This window comes from Heteronotia binoei, chromosome 18, assembly GCF_032191835.1.
Source record: "Heteronotia binoei isolate CCM8104 ecotype False Entrance Well chromosome 18, APGP_CSIRO_Hbin_v1, whole genome shotgun sequence".
NCBI lineage: Eukaryota > Metazoa > Chordata > Lepidosauria > Squamata > Gekkonidae > Heteronotia > Heteronotia binoei.
This window is the reverse complement of record NC_083240.1, coordinates 22,291,688-22,316,403: the sequence shown is the minus strand read 5'-3', so window position 1 is coordinate 22,316,403 and position 24,716 is coordinate 22,291,688. Positions and strand designations below refer to the sequence as shown.

Below are 24,716 nucleotides of genomic sequence, written 5' to 3'. Positions count from 1 at the left end.
CAGGTCCCCCTGGAACCAATCTGGCTTGACATTTGCAGAAGCAACAGTTTCCATTTCTGGGCCAATCAAGCAACACCACAAATGCCTGCCTCCAGAGGTATGCAAAAGAAGTTCTGCCCTCCTTATCAAAACTGCAAAACTCACTTTGAGTTACTCTCTGGGCAAAGTTCAGTAGCAATTGTGCTTTGAGGTAAATAGGATTGTGGGAGCTGTCCAGCAGTGGCTCCCTACCTGATGCTTTCAGCTAAAAAAAATCTACTCACAACTGCAAAATATCCCTGCTTACGGCCAGGCTACACAAAACAGCCAAAACATATTGGTAAGTGGAAAACGTAGGGAGAGGGGCCTTATGGTCTCTTTTCTCTGGCTCCATATATCCTTCTTAGGGTAGTGGAAGCCCAAGTTCCTCGGCTAGATCCTCAACTCACTGCCATTTCCTGGTGCCCCCTTGTTCCCTGACCCAATAGTCCCTGCCCCACCCTTTGCTTGATCCAGCCAAGAATCACCATTGCTCCTATCCACATAAAGTCACACCCACTCTAGTGTGGAGCTTAGGGTTGCCAAGTCAAATTCAAGAAATATCTGGGGACTTTGGGGGTGGAGCCAGGAGCAAGGTTGTGATAAGCATAATTTAATTCCAAAGGGAGTTCTAGCCATCACATTTAAAGAGACTGCACACCTTTTAAATAATGGATAGGAGCACCTTCTTTGGGGCTCATAGAATTGGACCCCCTGGTCCAATCCTTTTGAAACTTGGAGGGTATTTTGGGGGAAGGCACTGGATTTTATGCTGAAAACTTAGTGCCTCTACCTCAAAACACAACCCCCCCCCCCCAGAGCCCCAGATACCCATGGATCAAATTCTCCATTATACCCTATGTGAATTGGTCTCCATAGGGAATAATAGAGTGCCTAGCAGACTTTTCCCTCACCCCCCCCTCACTTTTTGATGACCCTGATGTGGGGGAGGGCCTCCAAACCAGGGGATCCTCTGCCCCTACCTGGGAATTGGCAACCCTAGTGCAGCTCCATGTCTCAATCAACAGTCAGACCATGGACTGTTCTGCCCATCCTGTCTCTTGGCCCTCCTTCCTAAATCTCCTTCCTCTCACTTCCAGCAACAAACTTCCCTTAAGTGCTGTGAGTTTTTTTTCAGAGCCTCTTTTTTTCAGAGCCTCTTTTTTTCAGAGCCAGTTTGGTGTAGTGGTTAAGTGTGCAGACTCTTATCTGGGAGAACCGGGTTTGATTCCCCACTCCTCCACTTGCACCTGCTGAAATGGCCTTGGGTCAGCCATAGCTCTGGCAGAGGTTGTTCTTGAAAGGGCAGCTGCTGTGAGAGCCCTCTCCAGCCCCACCCACCTCACAGGGTGTTTGTTGTGGGGGAGGAAGGTAAAGGAGATTGTGAGCCGCTCTGAGACTCTTCGGAGTGGAGGGCGGGATATAAATCCAATATCTTCTTCTTCTTCTTCTCTCTGATTTTCCCTATCTTGCCTCCATTCCTGACCTAATTTGTTATTTTTCCTTCAGCTTTCTTCTTTCTCCATGCACCCTCTCTTCAGGTCCTTCTCTGTCTGTTTCCTATTCTGCACCCTTCTTTCAGAACCCTTACTTACCCCTTCTCTTCACCCCAAGACCTCTTCCTGTCTTCACATAACCATGTGTGAGACTTTAATCCAATCAAACTGACAATTTCCCTTTTCTTCACAGAAGCTGGAAATCAGAACATTTCATGCACTTGTGACAGCTCAACCAATCCATTTCAGAAGCTTTAACACCACAAGCAGAATACAGAGTAACCCCAAGCTTGTGGCACTCTGTTCACAGAAGCTGGAAATCAGAACATTTCATGCACTTGTGACAGCTCAACCAATCCATTTCAGAAGCTTTAACACCACAAGCAGAATACAGAGTAACCCCAAGCTTGTGGCACTCTGTTGCATTTATGTCTATTCTCATAAACACTCCAGGATTCTGGGATTATGGACAGCTAATCCCTCTCTGCCACTATTTTTTTTAAAACATTTTTTTAAAAAAATACGTTTCCTCCCTTTCTTTGATTTCCTTTGCACGCCACAAACTCTTTTGCCATGGCTTTAATATTTTCTCCTTTTTTAAAAAGCCCAATTCTTCTTATCTTTCCCAATCCCGAAAGTGGGAATCTGTTCTGCTTTCATAGATGTCCTCACATGAACACATGAAGCTGTCTTATACTGAATTGGACCATTGGTCCATCAAGGGTCACTGTAGTCTACTCAGACTGGCAGCACCTCTCCAAGGTCTCAGGTAGAGGTCTTTCCCATCACCAGTTGCCTGACTCGGGAAGCTGACGACTGACCCTAGGATCCTCTGCATGCCAAGCAGGTGCTGTTACTGCTGACCCACAGCCTCTCCCTCTATCCATCCATGGATATTTATAGCATTCATGAACATGGAAAAGGCAGACACTCTAATGAAAACAACTGTAGTGTCAGTGTGGAAAGAAGCAGGAGCTACTATTTCCAAAACACTCATCTTTACCTCTATTTATTGGTTGAAATTTTTAATTATGGCAAATTGATTATGAACACACCACCAGGGATGCTAACTAATTAGAAGTTCAAAGAGGCCTATGGAGTGAGGAATCTTGAGCAGCATCCACCAAGAGATATAAATATAGCAAGGCCAAGTGAAGTCTCATTACTGGCTCTGACCAGAATCTTTTTAACAAAACAAAAACAGGACTGTGGATCATTTTAACAGAAAAGGCAAGAAGCAGAGAAGAGGCAAGCAGGAAGACTACCTTAGACGACCACCACTAACAATCATATCTTTCTCTCCAAGGCTTCTGAAGCGCATACTTTTCTTTTAATGGGCATGAATGATCTAAAATTTGAGCAGAGAAAGGAAGTTTCGGAAAACAGCTCTGTCAGGTGTATAAGATCTAGCTCAGCTTCTGTCTCCTGCCTGGGCATGGTAAGTGGAGTGGGACATTTGGAAGAAGAGAAGACAAAGAGCTCTTGGTCTGTGGCTATGACCGGGGCTTTATTTTAAAGCAGGAAAAAAAAAAAAGCCCTGCCTATGACCATTTCATGAGATATTCCACAGGATTCACAACTTGCTCCAGTTGTGGCCTTGTGCTTTTTTCTTTGTCATTTTAAATTTTTGTTCATTGTAATTAATTATAGGTGTTTTTGTGGGAGACACAGGGTTCAGACTGGGGAGAAAATAGGGGAAATGGTCTAACTAAATAAACAAAAGCCCAAATTTCTGAGCTGGTGGTGGAAAGCAACATCAAATCACAGCCAACTTCAGCAACCCCATAAGGTTTTGAAGGCGAGAGATGAACAGAGGTGGTTTGCTATTACCTGCCTCTGTGTAGCAACCTGGGACTTCTTTGTTGATCTCCCATCTAAGCACTAACCAAGGTCACCTGTTTAACTTGAGATCTGATGAGACTGGACTAGCTTGGGCTATCCAAGTCTGGGACTATCATTGAGCTACCCTCCTCATAACTGGAGAAACGTTCTGCTAGCCAAATTTCTCCATCACACAGTGACTCCAAATGGAGTATTTCAGAGTTAACAATGTGTGAAAAAAACAGTCTTCAATCTTCATAAGTATTTCCATCTCCCCATACATTGGCATCACAGGCCTAGTGCACTTATCTGACTAAAGCAGATGTCTGGTTTCTGCAAAATGAACCCAAAGCGTTGTTGTGCTTCACTTGAGCATTGCTTCTACTTTAATATGCATGTATTTGTAACACTTAGGAATTTCCTTTCTGAAGTGTAACATCCACCATAACATTCAGTGAAAATAATTGCACATCATGCTCCCTGTGCATACAGGATACAGACCAGAATAACTGTTGTGTGCTGTATGCACAATTGGCTTAGTTGTATGTCACATGTCCAATTCAAAAACTTCAATGGATTTAAACAGCTGTTGTACATTACATGTATAAATGACTTAATCACAAAATAGCTCACACTGCTCAGCTGCCGCTGCCCCCTCTCCAATATCTTACATTAATATTTGTAAAGTTGCTGCTCAGGATACTTATTCCTAACATCAAGTGTGCAGTTTGAAGTCCAAAAGCATAAAAACATGGACATTCATGACAACCTACAATGAACCATTTGTCTTAAAGAATGGAATTTGATCAGTCCAATAGAGGGGGACAAATCCAGAGCAATAGGTGCATTAATCAGTCTTTGGAGCTGGCACCCAGTTCTGTCTTGACCCTGCCCCAGCTGAAGACAGGTGTAGCCAAGGACTCAGCCATGCAAGTAAGTCCAGGACAGGGAGGTGACTGGGAACAGAGCATATCACTCTGACACAGCCAAGAATAAGCAGGGAGCCAGGCATAAAGGAGGAGTCAGAAGACAAGGCTAAGCTCAAACCTGGGGAAGGGCAGAACGGGAGAGGTTATGGGGCAGGAAGACAGGCAGAAGGGGAAAGGCAGGAAGGCTTTCCCTTTCCTTTATAAGCAGGGGTGGCCAAACTTGCTTATGTAAGAGCCACATAGAATAAACTTCAGATGTTTGAGAGCCACAAGACACAAATGTTTGAGAGGGATGAGAGAGGGAGAGAGAGGGAGAGAAAGAAAGAGAGAGAGAAAGAAAGAGAGAGAGAAAGAAAGAGAGAGAGAAGAGAGAGAGAGAGAAAGAGAGAGAGAGAGAAAGAGACGAGAGAGAGAAAGAGAGAGAGGAGAGAAAGAGAGAGAGAGAAGAGAGAGAAAGAGAGAAAGAAAGAGAGAAAGAGAGAGAAAGAAAGAGAGAGAGAAAGAGAGAGAGAAAGAGAGAAAAGAGAGAAAGAGAGAAAGAGAGAAAGAGAGAAAGAGAGAAAGAGAGAAAGAGAGAAAGAGAGAAAGAAGAAAGAAAGAAAGAAAGAAAGAAAGAAAGAAAGAAAGAAAGAAAGAAAGAAAAGAAAGAAAGAAAGAAAGAAGAAAGAAGAAAGAAAGAAAGAAAGAAAGAAAGAAAGAAAGAAAGAAAGAAGAAAGAAAGAAAGAAAGAAAAATAGATGGGTGGAGAGGGATAGGTGAAAGAAAGCAACTTTAACTTTAAATGTATCTTCCTCCAAGCCACCAGCTGCCTGGCGCAGTGATTTAAGAGAGAAATGCCTTCTCCAAGCTAGCTTGTGGGGTGGTGGAGGCTTTGAGAGCCACATAATATGTGTGAAAAGAGACACATGTGGTTCCTGAGCTGCTGTTTGGCCACCCCTGCTTTATAGTCTCCCAGTTGGAACAGGTGGAGAAGATTAGAGACAGACCAGGAAGACCAGGGAATCCTATAAAAGTGAAGTACCACACACTTGACCAAGCAGGAGACTGAGCTCAGACTGGGGAGAGAGAAAGTGCATAGCAAGTCAGTCTGGGGAAAGAAGAGGACCTGGGTGCTGGAGCTCCCTCTCCTTCCCAATTCTGAGGTTGTTGGGCAAGTTGCTCTCTTTAATGGTGGGACATCAGATGGCAGGGAGATCGTCTTGGGGTGGGGAACCTCACAATCAGGAACACAAATTTATAAAATCTGCAAACATACTTGCCTACACAAAGTTTTGCTAGACTATCTCCTTACACCAGTCATTTGTGACACAAAGAGGACTGGAAAGTTGGGCGAGGAGAGGGGAGCAAGTCTGTCCAATTACAACAGCTTCCCCAGTTTGTCATCTAACCAGCATGCTTGATTGTCAGATGTGGTCTCGCAGATAGCTGGGTACAATTTCAGTTTGGTTGTAGGATGTGCAGGGTGCCTAAGAGGCTACCTGATCATAAATGGCATGAGTTAGTTGAACACCCAAAGTCTAACATGACACAGGGAGTGTAGCAGCACTGTCTGGATCAAGAAAAGGTATAGAACACCAGGAGGGTAAGAGGAACAAGCCACAGAGATGCCATGTGGAGGAAGAGGAGAGGAGCAGCGAAAAGAACAAAGATGGAGTCATCATAGGAAGCCTCTCTCTTAACATGGAACAGAAACAAAATTCCATATACAATGGGAGGGGAATGTCATGCTTTAATTCTGAATTTGGGAGTATGCACTTTAATGATTTTTAAAAAAAATCTTTTATAAATGAAATTATAAACCAATAATATTGAACATCCTGGCAAAATCAACACATTTTGCAACTTGTGTTGTCTTTTTAAAATCCTTACAGTCGACAGCATGCATAATTGGCAACAGCAGGAGGAAAAAAAATGAATGAGTAGCATATAATTTCAGATGCTGCAAGGAGATTGTGCTTGAGAATTCCCTCACCCTGCAATTCATTTTTGTTCCTCCTGGACTACCAAATAAGACTGAATTGAAAAGACCCCATCAATAATAAAGGTCTCCACTGTGCATAAAGCATCTTTTATTTGGCTGCTGATTTTCATTAGACATCTTCATCTCTCTCCCACTGTCTGCTGTAAACTGCTGTGTTCCAAAGCCAGACAATAGGATGCTATCATTATTTATTTATTAAACACTTATCTCCTGCCCTTCCTTTTCCCAAAGAGACTCCAGGTGAATTATGGCTGCAATCCTAAAAACACTTTCCTAGGAGTAAGCCCCACTGAATAGAATGGGACTTGAATCTGAATAGACCCACTTAGACTAATCCCTGTAAACTGTATGGTTAGCAACCAGCCAAAGGCCAGATTTGGAAAGGAGAAGGACCCACAGCACCTGTGCTAGACATAGACACCTACACATTCAAATCAGTGGAAGAACTTTGATGGAAGAAGATGAAGGGTTGGTTTTTATACCCCACTTTTATTACCTTAAGGAGTCTCTCAAAAAGGCATACAATCTCCTTCCCTTCTCTCCCACAACAGACACCTTGTGAGATATGCAGAGCTGAGAAAGTTCAGAGAAAACTGTGACTGTCCCGAAGTCACCCAGCAGCAAGCTTCACGTGGAGGAGTGGGGAATCAAACACTGGACTACAGTCTACTACTGTTAACCAGTGCACCATGTTGGTACCACACTAGTAAGCCAATACAAGAATGTAAACATTTTGCATTCCAAACCCAAAAAAGGCCACTATCCTCAACAGAGCAACAAGAGACAGCTTGAAAAGTGCATTGACTTGCCTTTGAACTCATTAAACTTGCTATGAGTAATCCAGTCATATTATCTAGTCATATTGGCCTAGGCACTGTCCAAACACAGAGATGGCACCTCAGAGCTTGGCAAATTTTCAACTATTCACTGCACAGGCTTGGGGGTAGGAAATGCTCAGGCATCAAGAGTCTTATTGCAACACAGTGTACTCAAGTAGTTGTATCTCTAGTCACATTTTAATTATTAACCATGGAGTGGGAAAATAGGTCTCTAATGGCTAATGGTCATTACAGATCCTTATTATCCCTACAAAGCAATTTCTGTTTTTGGACTGGGATGACAAACACCACTAAGCATTGCATCTCTGTACAAAAAAAAAAAATCACTGTCCCTTATTAGTCTTCTTTAAGGAATTGTGAGGGTTTTTAAACACTTTTAAAAATTAAAAACCATTTTTAATGCCCAGCTGGCTCAACATAGCAGAAACTAGAACCTGACAGTTATTGGTGGATGAAAATGAAGACCATCTATACCTCCATGTAGTAAATTGCAAATAACATTACACCAAACTAAACATGCATTCTGTTGATTATACCAGAACCCAAACATGTGAATATATCTAGCCTTTTAAAAACACATTTGCTCTAGCTCTTTGCTGGCTTCAGATTATTTTTTAAAGACAAAATAGACTCAAAGTTGCATGGATTTGCAAGCAACTCACTTGTTCCTTTTTAAAGATTACAAATTCGTCAATGCCAAACTGAATGTTAAGAATGTTGGAGTGGGGGGAGACACCTCTGTCCAAGTATCAAACCTCTGCCTGGAGCAACTGTCAACCTTATAAGTCTAGTAAGAGAACTTGTCAAAATGTAGTAAGGAAAGCCTTGACCTCTAAGTTGCTTAACTTTTGCAGTCATTGCTGCAAAATGACAAAACCATTTCCAAAACACAACCTCACAAGCAGCAACAAAACCCCATAGCACTGACCTATGATTGCCAGCCCAAACCAACACACTGTCTCACTTCTCACAGGAAAGAAACCAAAGCTAGAAGACAAGGAACAAAAGCAACCAAAAGGATGACTCTTCAGCAAAGACCTCCTTAGATAACGCATTAAAAGAATAAATCAAGAGGAAGACACAACTGGTAGGAATCCTACTTGGAAAGTTAACAGCTCAGGAGGATATGGCAGCTGCCACTCCTGAGCAGCCACATCATGCATTCATGTGCCCACCTCCACTCCTTGCACCTTCAGCTTCATGTGGTCCTCTCGGGTGGTCTTCCCATCTTTCCGTTTTTTCCAGCAATATCCATCTTTCCTGTATTTCACCTTCTTCCTGTTGTATAGGATCATGGAGCCATTCTGAGGCCTGAAAAAAACAAAACAAAAGAGGGAGCCCAGTTATACAGATTGTAAAGTTAGGGACCCGTTCACACATGTATTCAGCAACAGATGAAGAACTGCACATCTGTTCATCTGTGAATGGTGCATGTCTGAACTGAGATAGCAACAAATTAAAATATTAGTAGAAAGGCAATACTCCCCATTTGGTATGAATGGATTTGCCACCTTCTGCAGCTTTTTCACATTGATTAATTATGTTTTACAGACAGGGAAAAAAAACATAGTTGTAAGCCTCGCACATAATGAATTCATTGCACCAGTAAGACTGAACACTGTGCCATGGCTAAGAAGCATCAGCTGAGAAGTTGCCAGTCCAAATGTGGATTGAGCAGCCTGGTGTATTGGGATGGCACTGGGGTTATAGGCTTATGAGGTATGAGTTGGAGGCACCCAGTTCAAACTTCAACAATCAGGAACTCTCTAGGTGGCTTTAAATGAGCCACTGTGATCAACCTCAGGCTCTAATAATCAACACTTCCTTACCTTACTGAGTTGTTTTAAAAGTTACTTAAAGGCAGGGCTTTTTTGAGCAGGAACGCATAGGAATACAGTTCTGGCTGGCTTGGTATCAGGGTGTGTGGCCTAATATGCAAATGAGTTCCTGCTGAAAAAAGCCCTGTGGGAAACAATGGTGATATCAGGGGGCATGGCCTAATGTGCATATGAGTAGCTGCTGGGCCTTTTCTAAAAAAAAAGGGTGGGGGGAAAGCCCTGCTTAAAGTGCATGCTTAACATAATCAACATATAAATGTTATTCAGGGATAAGCAGATTTTTTTTTCTTCCAGAATGAGAGACCTACATAGGAATAGACAGACTGTTATCTTGCTACTGATCACCATAGTCCTTTCCTGTTGTTACCTCTGTGGCATAGGGATGACTGCCATGCAATTCCTTCTAGAGCCACTCAGTTAAGCCTGGAGCCTCAGGTCACATAAGACTTGTATTAGCCTGAGAAGAAACCCACATGGCCCAGGCCTTTGACGGGAACCAAGTGGCGCAGAAGGAGCTGCTCAGCTTGATCCCTCCTGACAAGAGTGCAAAATCAGAGCAGACTCTAAAAGCCAGTTGGCAGAAGCTGATAGAATTCTAGACTGAACTACTTCAGGAAGGCTGTGTGCGTGCACACATGTGTGTGATGGGGGTGTCATATTTTGCAATGTTCTGCTACATTAAAAGTCACCTGCATGCAATAAATCAGCAGCAGGGCAACACTAAACCTCTCTCCCTGATATGCTGTTTCACTACACATGTGCCATTTTTATGACTTGGAGGGGAGGGGGATATCAGTTATTTCCAAAATGGAATGACAGCCGCTTTCATGCACCTGCAGTCTGAAGTGACACAAACCAGAATTCTACCATCTTGTTCTCTGTGACACATACAAGGATTTCTCCAAAGGTGAGGGGGAGAAACCAAAGGGCGAAAACAATTTATTTTCTGCCCCACAAGGTCTCCCAGTGCTTTGTAGAGGAATCTCTGCCTTATATTTTAAACCACAGTCTCTGAACAGTTAGGATACAGCAGAATAACCACGTTGGCAGCCAGATCTAAAAAAAAGGAGCATCCAGTTGTGCCCTGCTGCAAGGAATTGCAGAGGAGGGAAATGAGGAAGATCCTACTGCAGCAAGCTAACAGCAGCTGAGGGCCCTCTAGAATGACTTTCCACCTCCTCTTTCTGCAGGTAGCCTGGGTGAGATCAGAGGTGTGATCCACAGGGTAAGAGCTCTTGGCCCTTGGGCTCTTAGCCTGTGATTCACCACCAGGGACCTGTGATGATCAGGCTGGTGGACCCAGCCCGGCCCAGCCCATACTGGTGTGCTTTTGTTTGTATATTAGCATTTGTACATTGGAAACATTTCATTTTTTTTGTAAGCTGCTTTGGGTCCCCTCAGGAAGAAAAGACGCCTAAAATATTTAAATAAAATTCATGTGTCAGTGCTGGAGTGACAATAGAGATTTCTTTCCTTGCACTCTCCTCTGCCTTCATCAGCTCCAAAAGGTCCTGAGGCACATCTGCCTCTCAAAAGCACACTTCTGGACACCTTCAGACTCTGGCCAGTAAGTCACTGCTTAAGCTTGTCCAATGAACAGCTGTCACCATGCATTTAGTATATGGCTGCATGCACACACACCCCATCCCCAATTGCTTTGCCATATGGTAAATTGATATAATGGAAATGCCACTCCTGTACAACATTTGAAGGAGAGAGGGGGGAAAATCCAGTAAACCAGAATTCACTAAGAAGAGACCATGCATCATTTGCAGACAGCAGCCATGGAGATGGTTGCAAAAATTTATAGGAGTACATTAGTCACAGTAATTTGGCTTTGGAACACCAAGAACAGAAAGAAATACAACAACATTAGCAGCAGTTGCGGCAATAAACAACTTCTGGAGAAAAAGTCGGGGTTGGCAGCATTTGATCATATAAAATCTCTAGAAGTTGTAGAAGGGAAACAAAAGTGACACAAGGAAGATACGGAGGCTGGTCATCCCTCACCCTAGCCTGTCCTATACTTCCCATTCATTACTACAGTACCACACAGGTATTTGGTTATTTAAAAAACGAATTTTTGCCTAAAGAGCACTGAACTTCTTTTTGAGCTCACAGTGGAATTTTTGCCTAAAGAGCACTGAACTTCTTTTTGAGCTCACAGTGGAATAACAGAAGACTGCCTGTAGGCACCATACTTCACTCTCTTCTCTAGTTAAAAACAAAGCTGATGGGTTTCAGCAGGGCTTCCAAACCAGCTTGACCAGAGACGACAGAAAGCAGTTGTTGTCTTGAAGAACTCTGTAACCATTCTCACCTATGCCTGACACCTTTCCCCCTTTCTTCATGGCACTGTTTCTCCCCCAGTCTCCTTTCACTGAATTTTTGCCTGAAACACTAACAGAATTAATCCTCAACATGGCCAACTGTGTTCCTTAGGCTTATCCATCACTATCCTCTCCTTCCTTCCTTTGGTTGCATCCTTCCCTTTTGAAACATACTCTGTCACCCTGGCATTGCAGTGTTTTGTTTTTGCTAAGGTTGCCAGTTTGGTGTAGTGGTTAAGTGCGTAGACTCTTATCTGGGAGAACCGGGTTTGATTCCCCACTCCTCCACTTCCAGCTGCTGGCATGGCCTTAAGTCAGCCATTGCTCTTGCAGGAGTTGTCCTTGAAAGGGCAGCTTCTGTGAGAGCTCTCTCAGCCCCACCTACCACACAGGGTGTTTGTTGTCGGGGAGGAAGGTAAAGGAGATTGTGACTGCTCTGAGATTCAGAGTGAAGGGTGGGATATAAATCCAATATCATCATCTTCTCCTTCTCTGCAGAGATGCTGCTTGAACAATATTATTATTAATAATAATTAAAAACAAGTTAAACACAAGCCAAGATTAAAGCGACACCTCTGTCATTCCAGCTTTCATTTTCTTAAAAACAATCAGCACCTCTTCTCCCTCTCAAAGAAAAATGCCTAAACCAGGCAAACAGTGCTCTGGCTCCCATTTAAATCCCAAACTTACCAGAAATCCCTGACACAAAGTAAGCCGAATTAACGGCCTCCCCACACCTGCAGCAATATCAGCACTGTGACCTTCCATCCTCGGTCAAACAGAACAGGGAGGAGACAGAGTCAGCCCACAGATTTCTGCATTTCGGTGCCTTACTTCCAGTAAACGTGCACAGGATTTAAAGGAAGAAGACAGAAGGAGAGGAGAAAGGAGACTTGAATTTAGATGGCCCCTAAAGTGAGAGATGGCCACTCCTGGATATTAGAGAACAGATCGAGGCAACTCACAGGAGGGGCCCATAGCTCAATTATAAAGCTCCTGCTTCCCCCCCAACTCTGTCTCTATTTAAAAGACCTCAGGTGGCTGGTGCTTAACTTTGTTGCCTAAGAATCTGGACAGCAGCTGCCAGTTGGAATAGATGGACTATTGGTCTGACATTTGCAGCCCTAGAACCATAATCAACCAACTGATAAAAGAACAATCATTTTAAAGAAAAGTGTTCAAAATAGAGGTTTAGGGTTACTCCAAGAAAGAGCTCTCCCTCTTTCTCAGAGCACTGTCTTCCTGTCTCTCTCCCCTGTCCTTGAACACAGCATGCATTCTCTTCTGCAAACAAAGAATGTCCCTTTTTCATCTCTGAAAGATTTCTGGACTGGATGTGAGTGCTTCCTAGTCATCTATACTCCAAGGATGCTAGTTCAAGGCTTAATGGGGGAGGGAGGGCGGTGTTTCCTGGCAATATGCACCTAACCAGTTTGATCAAATGACCTTCTTGTCTGGGATTTTAAAGAGCTGATTACAGATCCCAAGACAACCACCAATTGCAATAACATTCCTTCCAGTTAGCTGAATGCCCCGAAGACACTGGCCAGTTCTTAGATATCGTCATAACAAATGAGGGTCAAATTTAACCGGATATAAATTCTTCCTAGAGATTTCTCTCTCCTTGTTGTGTGCATGAGGGGAGAGGGAGAAAAGAGGTTGAGAAAATATGTCTCCTGTGCTTATCTCTCTAGAACACAAACACGGCCAGGAGTAATAAATTGATGACTGAGGCAAGGCTGAGCAGATCAAGATCTGATAGAAAATCTCCGAAGGCTCCGTTGCTACATTACAGGAGGGGAAAGACGAGGAAAGCAAAACTCAATCTCACCTAAAGGTTTAGCCTGTAAACTTACCTTTGGGGATTTCACTCATCAAATTTATATCAGCCAACCAAGATTTCAAGGAAGTAGGGGAAGGCCTCTACTATAGCTGCATTATGAAGCTGCTCTCCTTAGTCTGAATTAAGCAAGATCACAAAAAGAGCCTTGCTGGATCAGATCGAGGCTAATTGATCTAGATCAGGTGTATGTTTTAGTCTGCTGGTCTATGACGGTAATAAATGATTGATTGATCTAGACCACCATACTTCTGTTTCCAACTGTGGCCACCCATATATCCTTGACAAGCTTACCAGCAGCAAAGCGATGACCTCCATTTCTCTTGTATGCCCAGTACTGGGCAAGAAGTATACTGCCTTAGAACAGATTGGCTTCATTCAGTTATCATTTTTATAGTGTGGTCTAGTCTAGAAACTGGTATTCATCTTAAATTGTTTATCTGTTTTTAATGCTCTGTTTGGTTGTTTTAGAGAGCCCCGTGGCACAGAGCGTTAAAGCTGCAGTACTGCAGTCCTAAGCTCTGCTCATGACCTGAGTTCGATCCCAGTGGAAGCTGGTTTCAGGTAGCTGGCTCAAGGTTGACTCAGCCTTCCATCCTTCCGAGGTCGGTAAAATGAGTACTCAGCTTGCTGGGGGGGAAGTGTAGATGACTGGGGAAGGCAATGGAAAACCACCCCATAAAAAGTCTGCTATGAAAATGCTGTGAAAGCAACGTCACCCCAGAGTCGGAAATGACTGGTGCTTGCACAGGGGACCTTTCCTTTCCTTGGTTGTTTTATGCTGGTTTTTAATTAAGACTTTTTCATATTTTATATTTTTACTATGTTTTAGTTTATAAACTACCTCAAACAGGTTTTTAGGAAAGGCTGCACAAAAATTGTCCCAAATAAATAAGGCATGTCTTCAAACCATTGCTAGAAGACCTCTCTCTCTCTCTCGGCTTGGCTTCGCGAACGAAGATTTAAGAAGGGTGCAATAGTCCACGTTTGCTGCAGGCTCGCTGGTGGCTGACAAGACCAATGTGGGACAGGCAGGTCCGGCCACAGCGGCTGCAGGGAAAAGTCTGATTTGGGGTTGGTGCTGTAGCAGTGCGATTCTTCCTCAATCTCCTTTTGTCCTCAAGACCAGCTATGCGTGTGTTCTCAAAGGAAGAGACAGCCTGGTGGATGGTGTGCCTCCATGCTTTGCGATCTGAGGCTAGGTCAGACCACTGGTGATGGTTGATGTGACAGGTGCTAAGGGATTTCTTCAAGGAGTCCTTGTACCTCTTCTTTGGTGCCCCTCTATTTCGATGGCCGGTGGAGAGTTCGCCATACAGGGCAATCTTGGGAAGGCGGTGGTTTTCCATCCTAGAAATATGCCCTGCCCAGCGCAGCTGCGTCTTCAACAGCAGTGCCTCGATGCTGGTAACCTCTGCCCGCTTGAGGACTTCAGTGTTGGTCACAAAGTCACTCCAGTGGATGTTGAGGATGATGCGAAGGCAGCGCTGATGAAAGCGCTCAAGGAGTCGCAGGTGATGACGGTATAAAACCCACGATTCGGAGCCATAGATGAGGGTTGTCATCACAACCGCTTTGTAAACATTGATCTTTGTGCCTTTTTTCAGATGCTTGTTGCTCCACACTCTTTTGTGCAGTCGGCCAAATGCACGGTTTGCCTTTGCCAGCCTGTTGTCAATCTCCTTGTCGATCTTGGCATCTGAGGAGATGATGCACCCTAGGTAGCTGAACTGCTGGACTGTCTTCAGAACTGATTCACCCACAGTGATGCAGGGAGGGTGATAAACTTCCTGGGGTGCAGGCTGGTGGAGAACTTCTGTCTTCTTCAGACTAACTTCTAGGCCGAATAGCTTGGCAGCCTCTGCAAAGCAGGACGTCATATGCTGCAGAGCTGATACCGAGTGGGAGACGAGTGCAGCATCATCAGCAAACAGTAGCTCTCGGATGAGTTTTTCCATTGTCTTGGAGTGGGCCTTTAGTCGCCTCAGGTTGAACAGGCTGCCATCGGTGCGATAGCGGATGTAGACACCATCGTCCTCATCTAGATCTACTGCGGCTCTTTGAAGCATCATGCTAAAGAAAATCGTAAAGAGAGTTGGCGCGAGAACGCAGCCTTGCTTTACACCTGTGCCTATTGGGAAGGGCTCCGAGAGGTCGTTGCAGTGTCTGACTTGGCCTCGCTGGTCTTCGTGTAGCTGGATGATCATGCTGAGGAACCTTGGGGGACATCCTAAACGTTCCAAGATTTGCCACAGGCCTTTCCTGCTAACGGTATCGAAAGCTTTGGTAAGGTCGACAAAAGTCACATACAGACCCTTGTTCTGTTCCCTGCATTTCTCTTGGAGCTGCCTGAGAACAAATACCATGTCGGTGGTGCTCCTGTTAGCTCTGAAGCCGCACTGGCTCTCTGGGAGGAGTTCTTCTGCAATGGTGGGCACCAGTCTGTTCAGGAGTATTCTGGCAAGGATTTTGCCTGCGATGGAGAGCAGGGTTATCCCCCGGTAGTTGGAGCAGTCTGACTTTTCCCCTTTGTTCTTGTATAGGGTGATGATGATTGCATCACGAAAGTCCTGTGGTAATTTGCCTTGTTCCCAGCAGGTGACAAGTACTTTGTGAAGTGAGCTATGTAGTACTGTGCCCCCATGCTTCCAGATCTCTGGTGGAATTCCATCAACTCCTGCTGCCTTGCCACTTTTCAGTTGCTTGATGGCTTTAACAGTCTCTTCTAGGGTGGGGATCTCATCCAACTCTGTTTTCACCGGTTGAAGTGGGGTGAGGTGGATTGCTGAATCTTGAACTACGCGGTTGGCACTGAAGAGAACCTGAAAATACTCCGACCACCGGTTCAGTATGGATGCCTTGTCTGTGAGGAGCACTTGGCCGTCTGCACTATGCAAGGGACTCTGAGCCTGATATGATGGACCATATACTGCCTTCAGGGCTTCGTAGAACCCTCTTAAATCACCAGTGTCTGCACACAGCTGGGTTCTCTCTGCAAGCTTGGTCCACCACTCGTTCTGAATGTCTCGAAGCTTGCGCTGGAGGTTGCTACATGCAGCGCGAAAGGTTGCTTTTTTCCCAGGACAGGAGTGCTGAGCAAGATGTGCTTGGTAGGCAGATCTCTTTTTTGCCAGTAATTCTTGGATCTCTTGATTGTTCTCATCAAACCAGTCCTTGTTCTTCCTTGTGGAGAACCCGAGGACTTCTTCAGAGATCTGCAGGACGGTAGTTTTTAGGTGTTCCCAGAGTGCTTCTGGAGAAGGGTCTGTGGGGCAACTGAGGTCCTCAATTCTTGACTGGAGTTTTGCCTGGAAGGCAGCTTTAACTTCGGCTGACTGGAGGCTGCCAACCTGAAACTTCCTCCGAGGGATACCTCCTCTCCTGGGTGTGGGTTTAAAGTGAAGACGGAGATTGCAGCGTACAAGACGATGATCCGTATGACATTCTGCGCTGGGCATTACTCGGGTGTGTAAGACATCTCGAAGGTCTCTCTGGCGCACCAGAATGTAGTCGATAAGGTGCCAATGCTTGGACCGTGGGTGCATCCAGGTTGTCTTCAGACTGTTCTTCTGCTGGAAGATAGTGTTGGTGATGGTGAGCTGGTGCTCCATGCAGAATTCTAGCAGGAGGCGCCCGTTGTCATTGCAGTTGCCAATGCCGTGTTTGCCAAGTACTCCTTTCCAGGCTTCCGAGTCTTTACCTACTCTGGCATTGAAGTCGCCAAGGATGATCACCTTGTCCTCTGTAGGGGTCTTCCGTACGAGGTTGCGTAGATCAGCATAGAACTTGTTCTTTTCTGCAGGATCTGCTTGAAGGGTTGGGGCATACACACTGAAGAGTGTTGCATGCTGCTTGTTTTGAAGTGGGAGGCGCATGGACATGATGCGATCTGAGTGACCTGTTGGAAGGTTTTCGAGTTTGGAGGCGATGGAGTTCCTGACCATGAAGCCAACGCCTGAAAGGCGGCTCTCAGCCTTTGACTTACCCGACCAGTAGAGGGTATAGCCAGCACCGTGTTCTTGAAGACTACCTTCCTCAGGGAAACGGACCTCACTGAGAGCTGCTATGTCGATATTCAACCTGAGAAGTTCGTGGGCAACTAGAGCAGAGCGTCGTTCAGGGCGACCACTGCCTACTGTGTCAAGCATGGTTCTGATGTTCCAACACGCAAGCTTTAGTCTTTGCACACTTTGTGAGGCAGGTGCATGCCTTTTCTTTGTTGTTATTTTTCGACCGCAAGTAAGGATGCCCGTTGACCGCGGCTAGCCAACTGGGGTGGGGGAGACGAGCTTTGTTTAGGCCACCTTTTCTAGGCCCCTCTCCGTGTGGAGCAAGCAGTGCTGTCCCTAGATAAGGCTGCTTGGTCGTTCAGGGTGCTGCCGAAAGATGCTTTCGTCTCTGGGTTAGCATCAGGCGACCAATATCCTGAACCGCCTACATGCAGGATCCTGCATGTAGAAGACCTAACTCTCCTGTAGATCTGCCTCTGAGTTGTTGTTTTTTAACTCAGCCAGGTAAGACAAGATCACAATTTTTGGCACAGAAGCACAAAATTTTATTATGAATTTTGTAAGTACTGCCTCTTGTCTGTGCTGAGCCCAGTGCCTATCAGTTTCACTGTATGGATCCTAACATAAAGTTCAAATGATGATTAGGAAATTCTCCTGATCCAAATTTCACCTCAGATTTTGGGATTCCAAACTGTCTGATCTTGTTTCCAGAACAATATTGGTAGACTAGCAACTGCATGCCCTCACTTATTTCTGGATGTTGTTTAGGCTACAGCACATATGCAGTTTGCCACAGACTCTTTTGTTGCCACAAGTTCCTGATGTGCATTAGCACATGGATTGAAATACTATCTGAGAACTAATGTTGTTTGCAAAGCACTGCCATTGCATTACTTCTCCTCCATCACTTTTAAATTTTCTAGACGTTGTTTAGACTACAGCAAATATGTGGTATGCTGTAGACTTCAGTTCTTTTGTCCCTTTACAGGTTCCTGATGCACACGAATTGGAAACCTGGGTGGCAATTAAACATCATGCCAACACAGGATCACATTTATTCCTTTGTGGCTGTGATTTAATGAAAATGTGTGCATGACTGTGCCAAACCATGCAAACACCAATCACCGAAGTAATTCTGGAATTTCTGCAAGCTCAACCATAAAGTCAAATGCAGAAAACAGACAACCCACAGAACAGAAACATCCAGGCCTCTTATTCAGAAGGAGCTCACAGGAGCACAGCTCCTGGACCTTTCTGAGGGTTCCCCCTCCTCCTCCTCATCTTGTCTACTGAATAGTAGGTGCAACTGCATAACTATCCCTGGATGAGCTCCACCACCTATTTTTCTACAAAGCAACCCCTGGAAACATCCATTCAATCCCATGGTCTTCTCCCCAGTCACAGTTTTATAAATCTTCTCCCCCATCCTGTCCCCTCTCCCTTCCACAGCTGTCTTTTGCTTTTAACTCAAAAGTCCCTAACATTTCAGCCTTCGCCATTGCTGCCAGGAAGAAATAGTATATATTATCGACTCTTTGTTGCTATTGAATTATTAAATTGTTTATCATTGAATATTAAATGCTCTTTCTCCCTAATGTGCAGTTAATAAAAAAGTTGGGGGGAGAGGCTAAAGAACCCCCCCTTTTTTTCTGGAACAGTTCATTAATCACCTTGAAGACAAGCCAAGGAAGAGCCCAGCTTTTCTTATACAATATCATGCCAGAAGACATTCATCAACTCAAGACCCAAAAGGGAAGGAGGGGAATCAAGCAATTTAATTGTGTCCCTTCAGGGGCAGAGTGCAAGTACTGTGAGGACGATGGACACTATGCAAATGGTGGGAGCCCACGGTGCGTTATCTGAAGCAAAAATTATCTAGAATTATTACCCTCAGGCCTCTCTGAGGAACACCAGCGCCATGTGGGCCATTAGCTTTAAATATACTGGGGAAAGATAAAGAAATATTATTCTGCTGAGTGAGGAAATTTAATTCGTACTAGGCTTATGCACATTACGCATCCCCCCACCCAACCCCAATCAGAATCCAATACTGAACTATGCAAAGAGATACAGGTGGATTAGCATCTCTTCCAAAACAAGGGTTTTTACTCCTGCCACCTGGGTTCATAGCCACGCACCCTTTTTCCTCTCAAATACTTCATTCCAAAGTCCTCTAAACCGGGAAGTGTATAACCCAGAGGCCCCTGGTTCACAGGCTGGCCCAGGCAAACCACTCCTCTTTTCCCCCCTGCCACCAGTCCACACTACAGACTTCAGCTTGATTAAAATGGGACACTGGCTGAGGCAAAAGCACTCAGCCATGGAACTCTGCATTCTCACAGCAGTTTCATTTTAACTGAGCTGCTAAACCATGCAAATCAGCTATGCAATTATTGTCAGGATTCTTGGATGGGGATTTTTCCGAATTTATGTAACCCTCTCTCCACTGTGCATCCTGCCCCTAATAAGACACTGGAAGAGACAAGCAAGAGAGTTTTGTTTTGTTTTGTTTAATAGCACAGAACTGTAAAAAGAGAGGAGTCACAAAATGTACCATTTGCAATCCTTATATTCCACACTGCTCTGAAAGGGAACATGGTGAACCATTATTCACCCTCATGAAAGGTCAAGGAGCAGGCTAAAAGGAATCCTACCAAATACCACTAGGATTTTTGAGGTCTTTTCCTCAGACCCCCACACCCTTTGCCTAGCACTGCTAACTACTATAGCCTGGTAAGGATCCACTCCATCATAGGCCATGGTAAGGTGACCCCTCATCCCCCTTCCAGGGTGAATAGTCTACATGCAGGGGCCAGGGATTGGGCCACTGGATGCCCAGCTGGTAGGCATAGAGTTCTTGTATTGCCATGGGCCATGTGCTGTTCTTGTATTGCCATGGCCAACATACAGTTTACCTTCCATGTCTCAACGCAGGTTTTGTGGAACAAACACAATGAGATGGAGGTGTATTATGTAAATGTTTATTTATGCATAAAATAATTAAAATGGAGGCCCATGTTTCTTGCAGTTCTCCCAATTCCAAATTGCAAATACAGCTGAGGTGGTGACTGAGTGTGTACAGTTTTAAAAGGGCGGAGAGGAACCCCCTGATCCAAACCTGAGGGGGGGAAGTTGAATTGTTCATGAGCAATTTGTGGGATCCTCCCCAGCTTTGAAAAGGCTCAAATACAACTGCTGCATATTGAGCCTATTAGCATGGCCTAGGTAGATCAGACCAAGCATCCTGTCTCCAGCTGTGGGCTCCCCTACATAATCTGTGCTCAGCAGCTAGAGGTACACTGCCTCTGATCACAGAGGCTCCACCAGGCTTTTTATAGTCAAATAAGTATGAACTGGGGACAGTTCCTTATCTATTCACCATCAAACAGCTTTCACTATTGAAATGGCACAGAATATTTTAAGGACAAGCTTTAAAAGACAGCTTTGAATCCCTTCTCTTTTATGGGTTTATGGCATTTAAAAACTGCTTGCTTGTCTCATCTGTCGCCTTATTTGGGGCCTGGGGGAAGGACATAAAGAGTGGTTTCAAAGCAAAGGATTGTTTGTCCCGGGCACGCATGAAATTTAAGATGTCTATCTCCCCATCTCCTATTTATCACAACTGTCAACCACAGGCTTTTTGGGAAATGTACCAGTTCGATCCCAGTTTCTGAAATATTGAACTTTTTTCATAACTTTCATTTTGCTTAACTTAAATGGGGAAAGGAGAACCATGCATACCATCCCAGGCTCCTTGAGTGGGATAAAAATGTCCTATACAGGTAGGAAATATATATAAGTAATATACAACATAATAATACAACATGTAATATACAAGGCAGCTTTTCAAATGAAAAGAGAAGAGTGAATGTGATAACAACAAATTCTTTACAACTCAAGGGTTGGTGCAAATATACCATCCCAACTGGAAGGATGACACGGGTGCCTGCACTTCCTCGCCATTACTGCATGAACCCTCCCCCCCCCCATTTTAGCTTGAACTGTTGTAATGCAGCATTGCAGGCCTTAGCTCAGACAGCACATTGCTTCCAAGTGATTCCAATGCTGAACAAGATGGACCAGTCGTCATAGTCTAAGGCAGCTTCATCTGTTCAAGTTACATGATATACCTGTATACACAGAGAGCATGCCTAATGATAACTGGCATCACTCCTAACTAGAATCTGCAAACCCACTTCAAGCTTTGAAGGCAAGAGCCATCATAGTTAGTGTTACCTATGGTTAGCACTAATGTAGCTATACTAGATGGGGAAAGCAATGGCAAACCACCCCGTAAAAAGTCTGCCTTGAAAATGTCATGATGCAATGTCACCCCAGAGTCGGAAACGACTGGTGCTTGCACAGAGGACTACCTTTACCTTTTTAGCTATACTAGAATCACAGAGTTAGAAGGAACCTACAGGGTCATCTAGTCCAACCCTCTGCACAATGCAGGAAATTCACAAATACCTCCCCCTAAATTCACAGGATCCGCATTGCTGTCAAAAATGCTATCTAGCCTCTGTTTAAAAACCTCCAAGGAAGGAGAGCCCAGCACCTCCAGAGGAAGCCTGCTCCACTGAGGAACCACTCTAACTGGCAGAAAGTTCTTCCTAATGTTGAGTCAAAAACTCTTTAAATTCAATTTCAACACGTTGGTTCTGGTCCGAGGCAACAGAAAACAATTCTGCGCCATCCTCTGTATGACAACCCTTCAAGTACTTGAAGATGGTAATAATATCACCTCTCTATATAGGGCATTTATTTAAGGTGGTTAAACTTGCCTTTTCTCTCAAAAAGGACTCAAGGCAGGTAAGAAACTTTTGGGGCGTCCTGTTCCCCCAAATCCGCAATTTCTATCTGTAAAGATATTGCTGTGCCAATCAAACAAAAGGGGAGGAGGGGACAGACAAAGGTTGATTCATAGGGAGCAAGCTGAGTCTCAACTGTGTTGCCAGTACTTAGGGGATCACCTCCATTCCTTGGATGAAGCAATAGCCCTGCTTGCCCAGCAAGATAACTAGGTGGCATGGAGGCCACGAGCCCTCAGTTTGCAAGACCTAAGCTAGGCTGTTAATGATAGGACATTCTGGAGGTGATTAATTTGTTTAGTCACCATGAATTGGAAGCAACTTGATGCACATAACAAATTTTGCTCCATGACTGTTCAGGACCTGCTGATCTGGGGGCTAGGAACTGTTGCGCCATACAGTCCAGGTTTAGGGATGAAGGTGGCATGGTATAGCCCAATCTCATCAGATCTCAGAAGCTAAGCAGAGTCCACCAATGATGGCTCTGCAGAGGAAGGCAATGGAAACCTCTTCTGCTTCTCACTTGGCTTTAAAGCCCCTTGCTGGGGGTGCCATAAGTCGGTTGTGACTGGACAGCATATATATACATACATTTTCTTGGTTTCCTTGGTTTTCAGATCTAAATGGCTGTGATACATTTTTAGTTTTAACCACGCCCATTTCAATTTAATGGTTATCTAATTTAATTTTAATGTATTTTTGTCATGTTGTTTTTAAGTCACTCAAAATAAATAAAACCCATCTTAAGTGCATGGCACCTGCAGAAGATCCTTGGTCATACAAAACCCAGAATCAGAAATCCTCCAGATCCCTCTGTCTTCCTGGCAGAAGATGTGGGGTGAAATCAACACTGCCCACTCCTAAGTGGAGACCTTCCTACTTCCATGTACAAGGAAATGTATATGTGCACTCTTGACCTAAGAACAGGAGCTATGGGTGCTACAAAGTAAAAATTAGACAGAAGTTTTAAAACTTAATATATATTTATTTATTCCATTTTTAGGCTGCCCTCCCCCATACCTGGGGCTCAGGGTGGTGCACAACATCCAAAATCACAGTCATAATTTAAAACAGTTAAAAACCAGCAAAACAACAATAACCCTTTCAGATGGCATCTAAATCAGGTTGCCTCTTCCAAGGGGAGAGTGCGCAGAAAAAGAGGACAGGCTAATTTTAAAATGTTGCTGTCCTCAGCCATAGGCCTGGTGGAGCATATATGCCTTACAAGCCCTGTGGAATTGAACTAGATTCTGCAGGGCACAGATGTCATTTGGCAATGACCACATATGAGCTCCACAAGCAGGGTCGCTAACCTGTCCCTATTGTATGCTAGCAAACCAGTACTCTGGGCTTATTTATTCAATGGTGGGGCAGCTTAAACCAAGCCAATAGCAAGAATGCATTTCCATGAGATGGAGTTCATGGCATGAGATTAGGGTTGCTAGCTCTGGGTGAGAAAATTCCTGGAGATTTGGGGACACAGTCTGGAAAGACTAGGGTTCAGGGAGGGATATCGGCACAGTATACTCCCATAGAATTCTCACACACACACCCAAGCAGCTATTCCCTCCAAACGAACTGATCTCTGGAATCTGGAGATCAGCTGTAATTCCAGAACTCCAAGCACCTGGAGGTCAGCAATCCTATACTTGAGATTGTATAGATACTTTACCTAACCTTGAACTTTGCAACAGTCATATGTCACTTGCATGTTATCCTCTGTTTCTTTCCACAATGACTGAATGAAACCTCCATGTTCAGAGGCAGTAACCGTTTGAATATCAGTGCTGAGAGGAAGTGAAAGAAGGCAGCTTTGACCTCAGTACCCTGCTTTTAAGGCCGAGTGCATTTGGCTAGCCTCTGTGTGAAGCTGGATGACTGATCCAGCACGGTTGCTCTTATGTTCTTACACTAGAGAATTCTCTGCCACAATAATAGTTTGATGTGTAACTATCCATGATAATAACATGGAACCTTTTATGGAGGTAGAATACTTGTGAATATCAGTCATTGAGGGACAAAGGGAAGGGGCAAACTGCTGGATACTGGACTTGGAGGACCCATCTTGGCCTGATTCACAGAGATGCTGCTCTTACGCCATTATTTTAGGATGAAAACTCACTGGCGCTTGTCAGCATGGGCTCACCAGATGGTCTGGGAGCCTCTTGATGCTGCAGCTTTGCAGAAATATAGCAGGCACTGAATGGGTTGGGACCTCTAGGATTTCTAAAGGAACAGCCAAGTATTTCTTTATTGCGTTTGTTCAGGGAAAGTATGTTTTATTTTGAAATGTTGTCCATTGGTTTATCAACTGTGATCACTTTTCATAATAATTAATAATCAACATAGGACATAGTAATAGAAATATTCAAGAAATGCTAGAGAGGGAAGACACATTTCCCTCATAGTAATTCACCTCCTAGTCCAGTAAATGGGCACCATAACAGCTGGTCAAGAGCTACTTCTTGAACTGAGAATGTAAATCTCAATCCCCTTAGATACAAATGACCATGATATTCTCCTAATCATGTTACTGCAATATTAATAAAGCTGTTTAACGCAACCAGTTTTTCTAAATTGACGCATAAAAATTTGGTAAATGTCAGGCATATAATTTAAGGGAAAAATATGTTTTACAGCTATGGTGCTTGGGGATCACTGTAAATATTGCAAAAACTGACTTCAAGTTTTCTGGAACAAAAGTCATCCAAAATTCTAGTTTGAGCCAACTATTTATTTTAAAATTCACTTCCTCCCTCTGCCCCCCCTCTTTTTTTCTTTTTTCTTTTAACTCTTCTACCCT

General features: G+C 44.2%; 1 protein-coding gene across 7 annotated transcripts in view; it reads right to left on the bottom strand.

Annotated features, from left to right (window-relative positions):
• Nucleotides 1-24,716, bottom strand: part of CAMTA1 (calmodulin binding transcription activator 1) — an 898,374-nt gene that overhangs the window by 509,563 nt on the left and 364,095 nt on the right. For all 7 annotated transcript variants that reach the window (XM_060259691.1, XM_060259693.1, XM_060259694.1 and 4 more), the window contains exon 4: nt 8,260-8,395. In XM_060259691.1, coding sequence (XP_060115674.1) covers nt 8,260-8,395 — 136 coding nt within the window. The remainder of the gene's footprint in view (nt 1-8,259; nt 8,396-24,716) is intronic.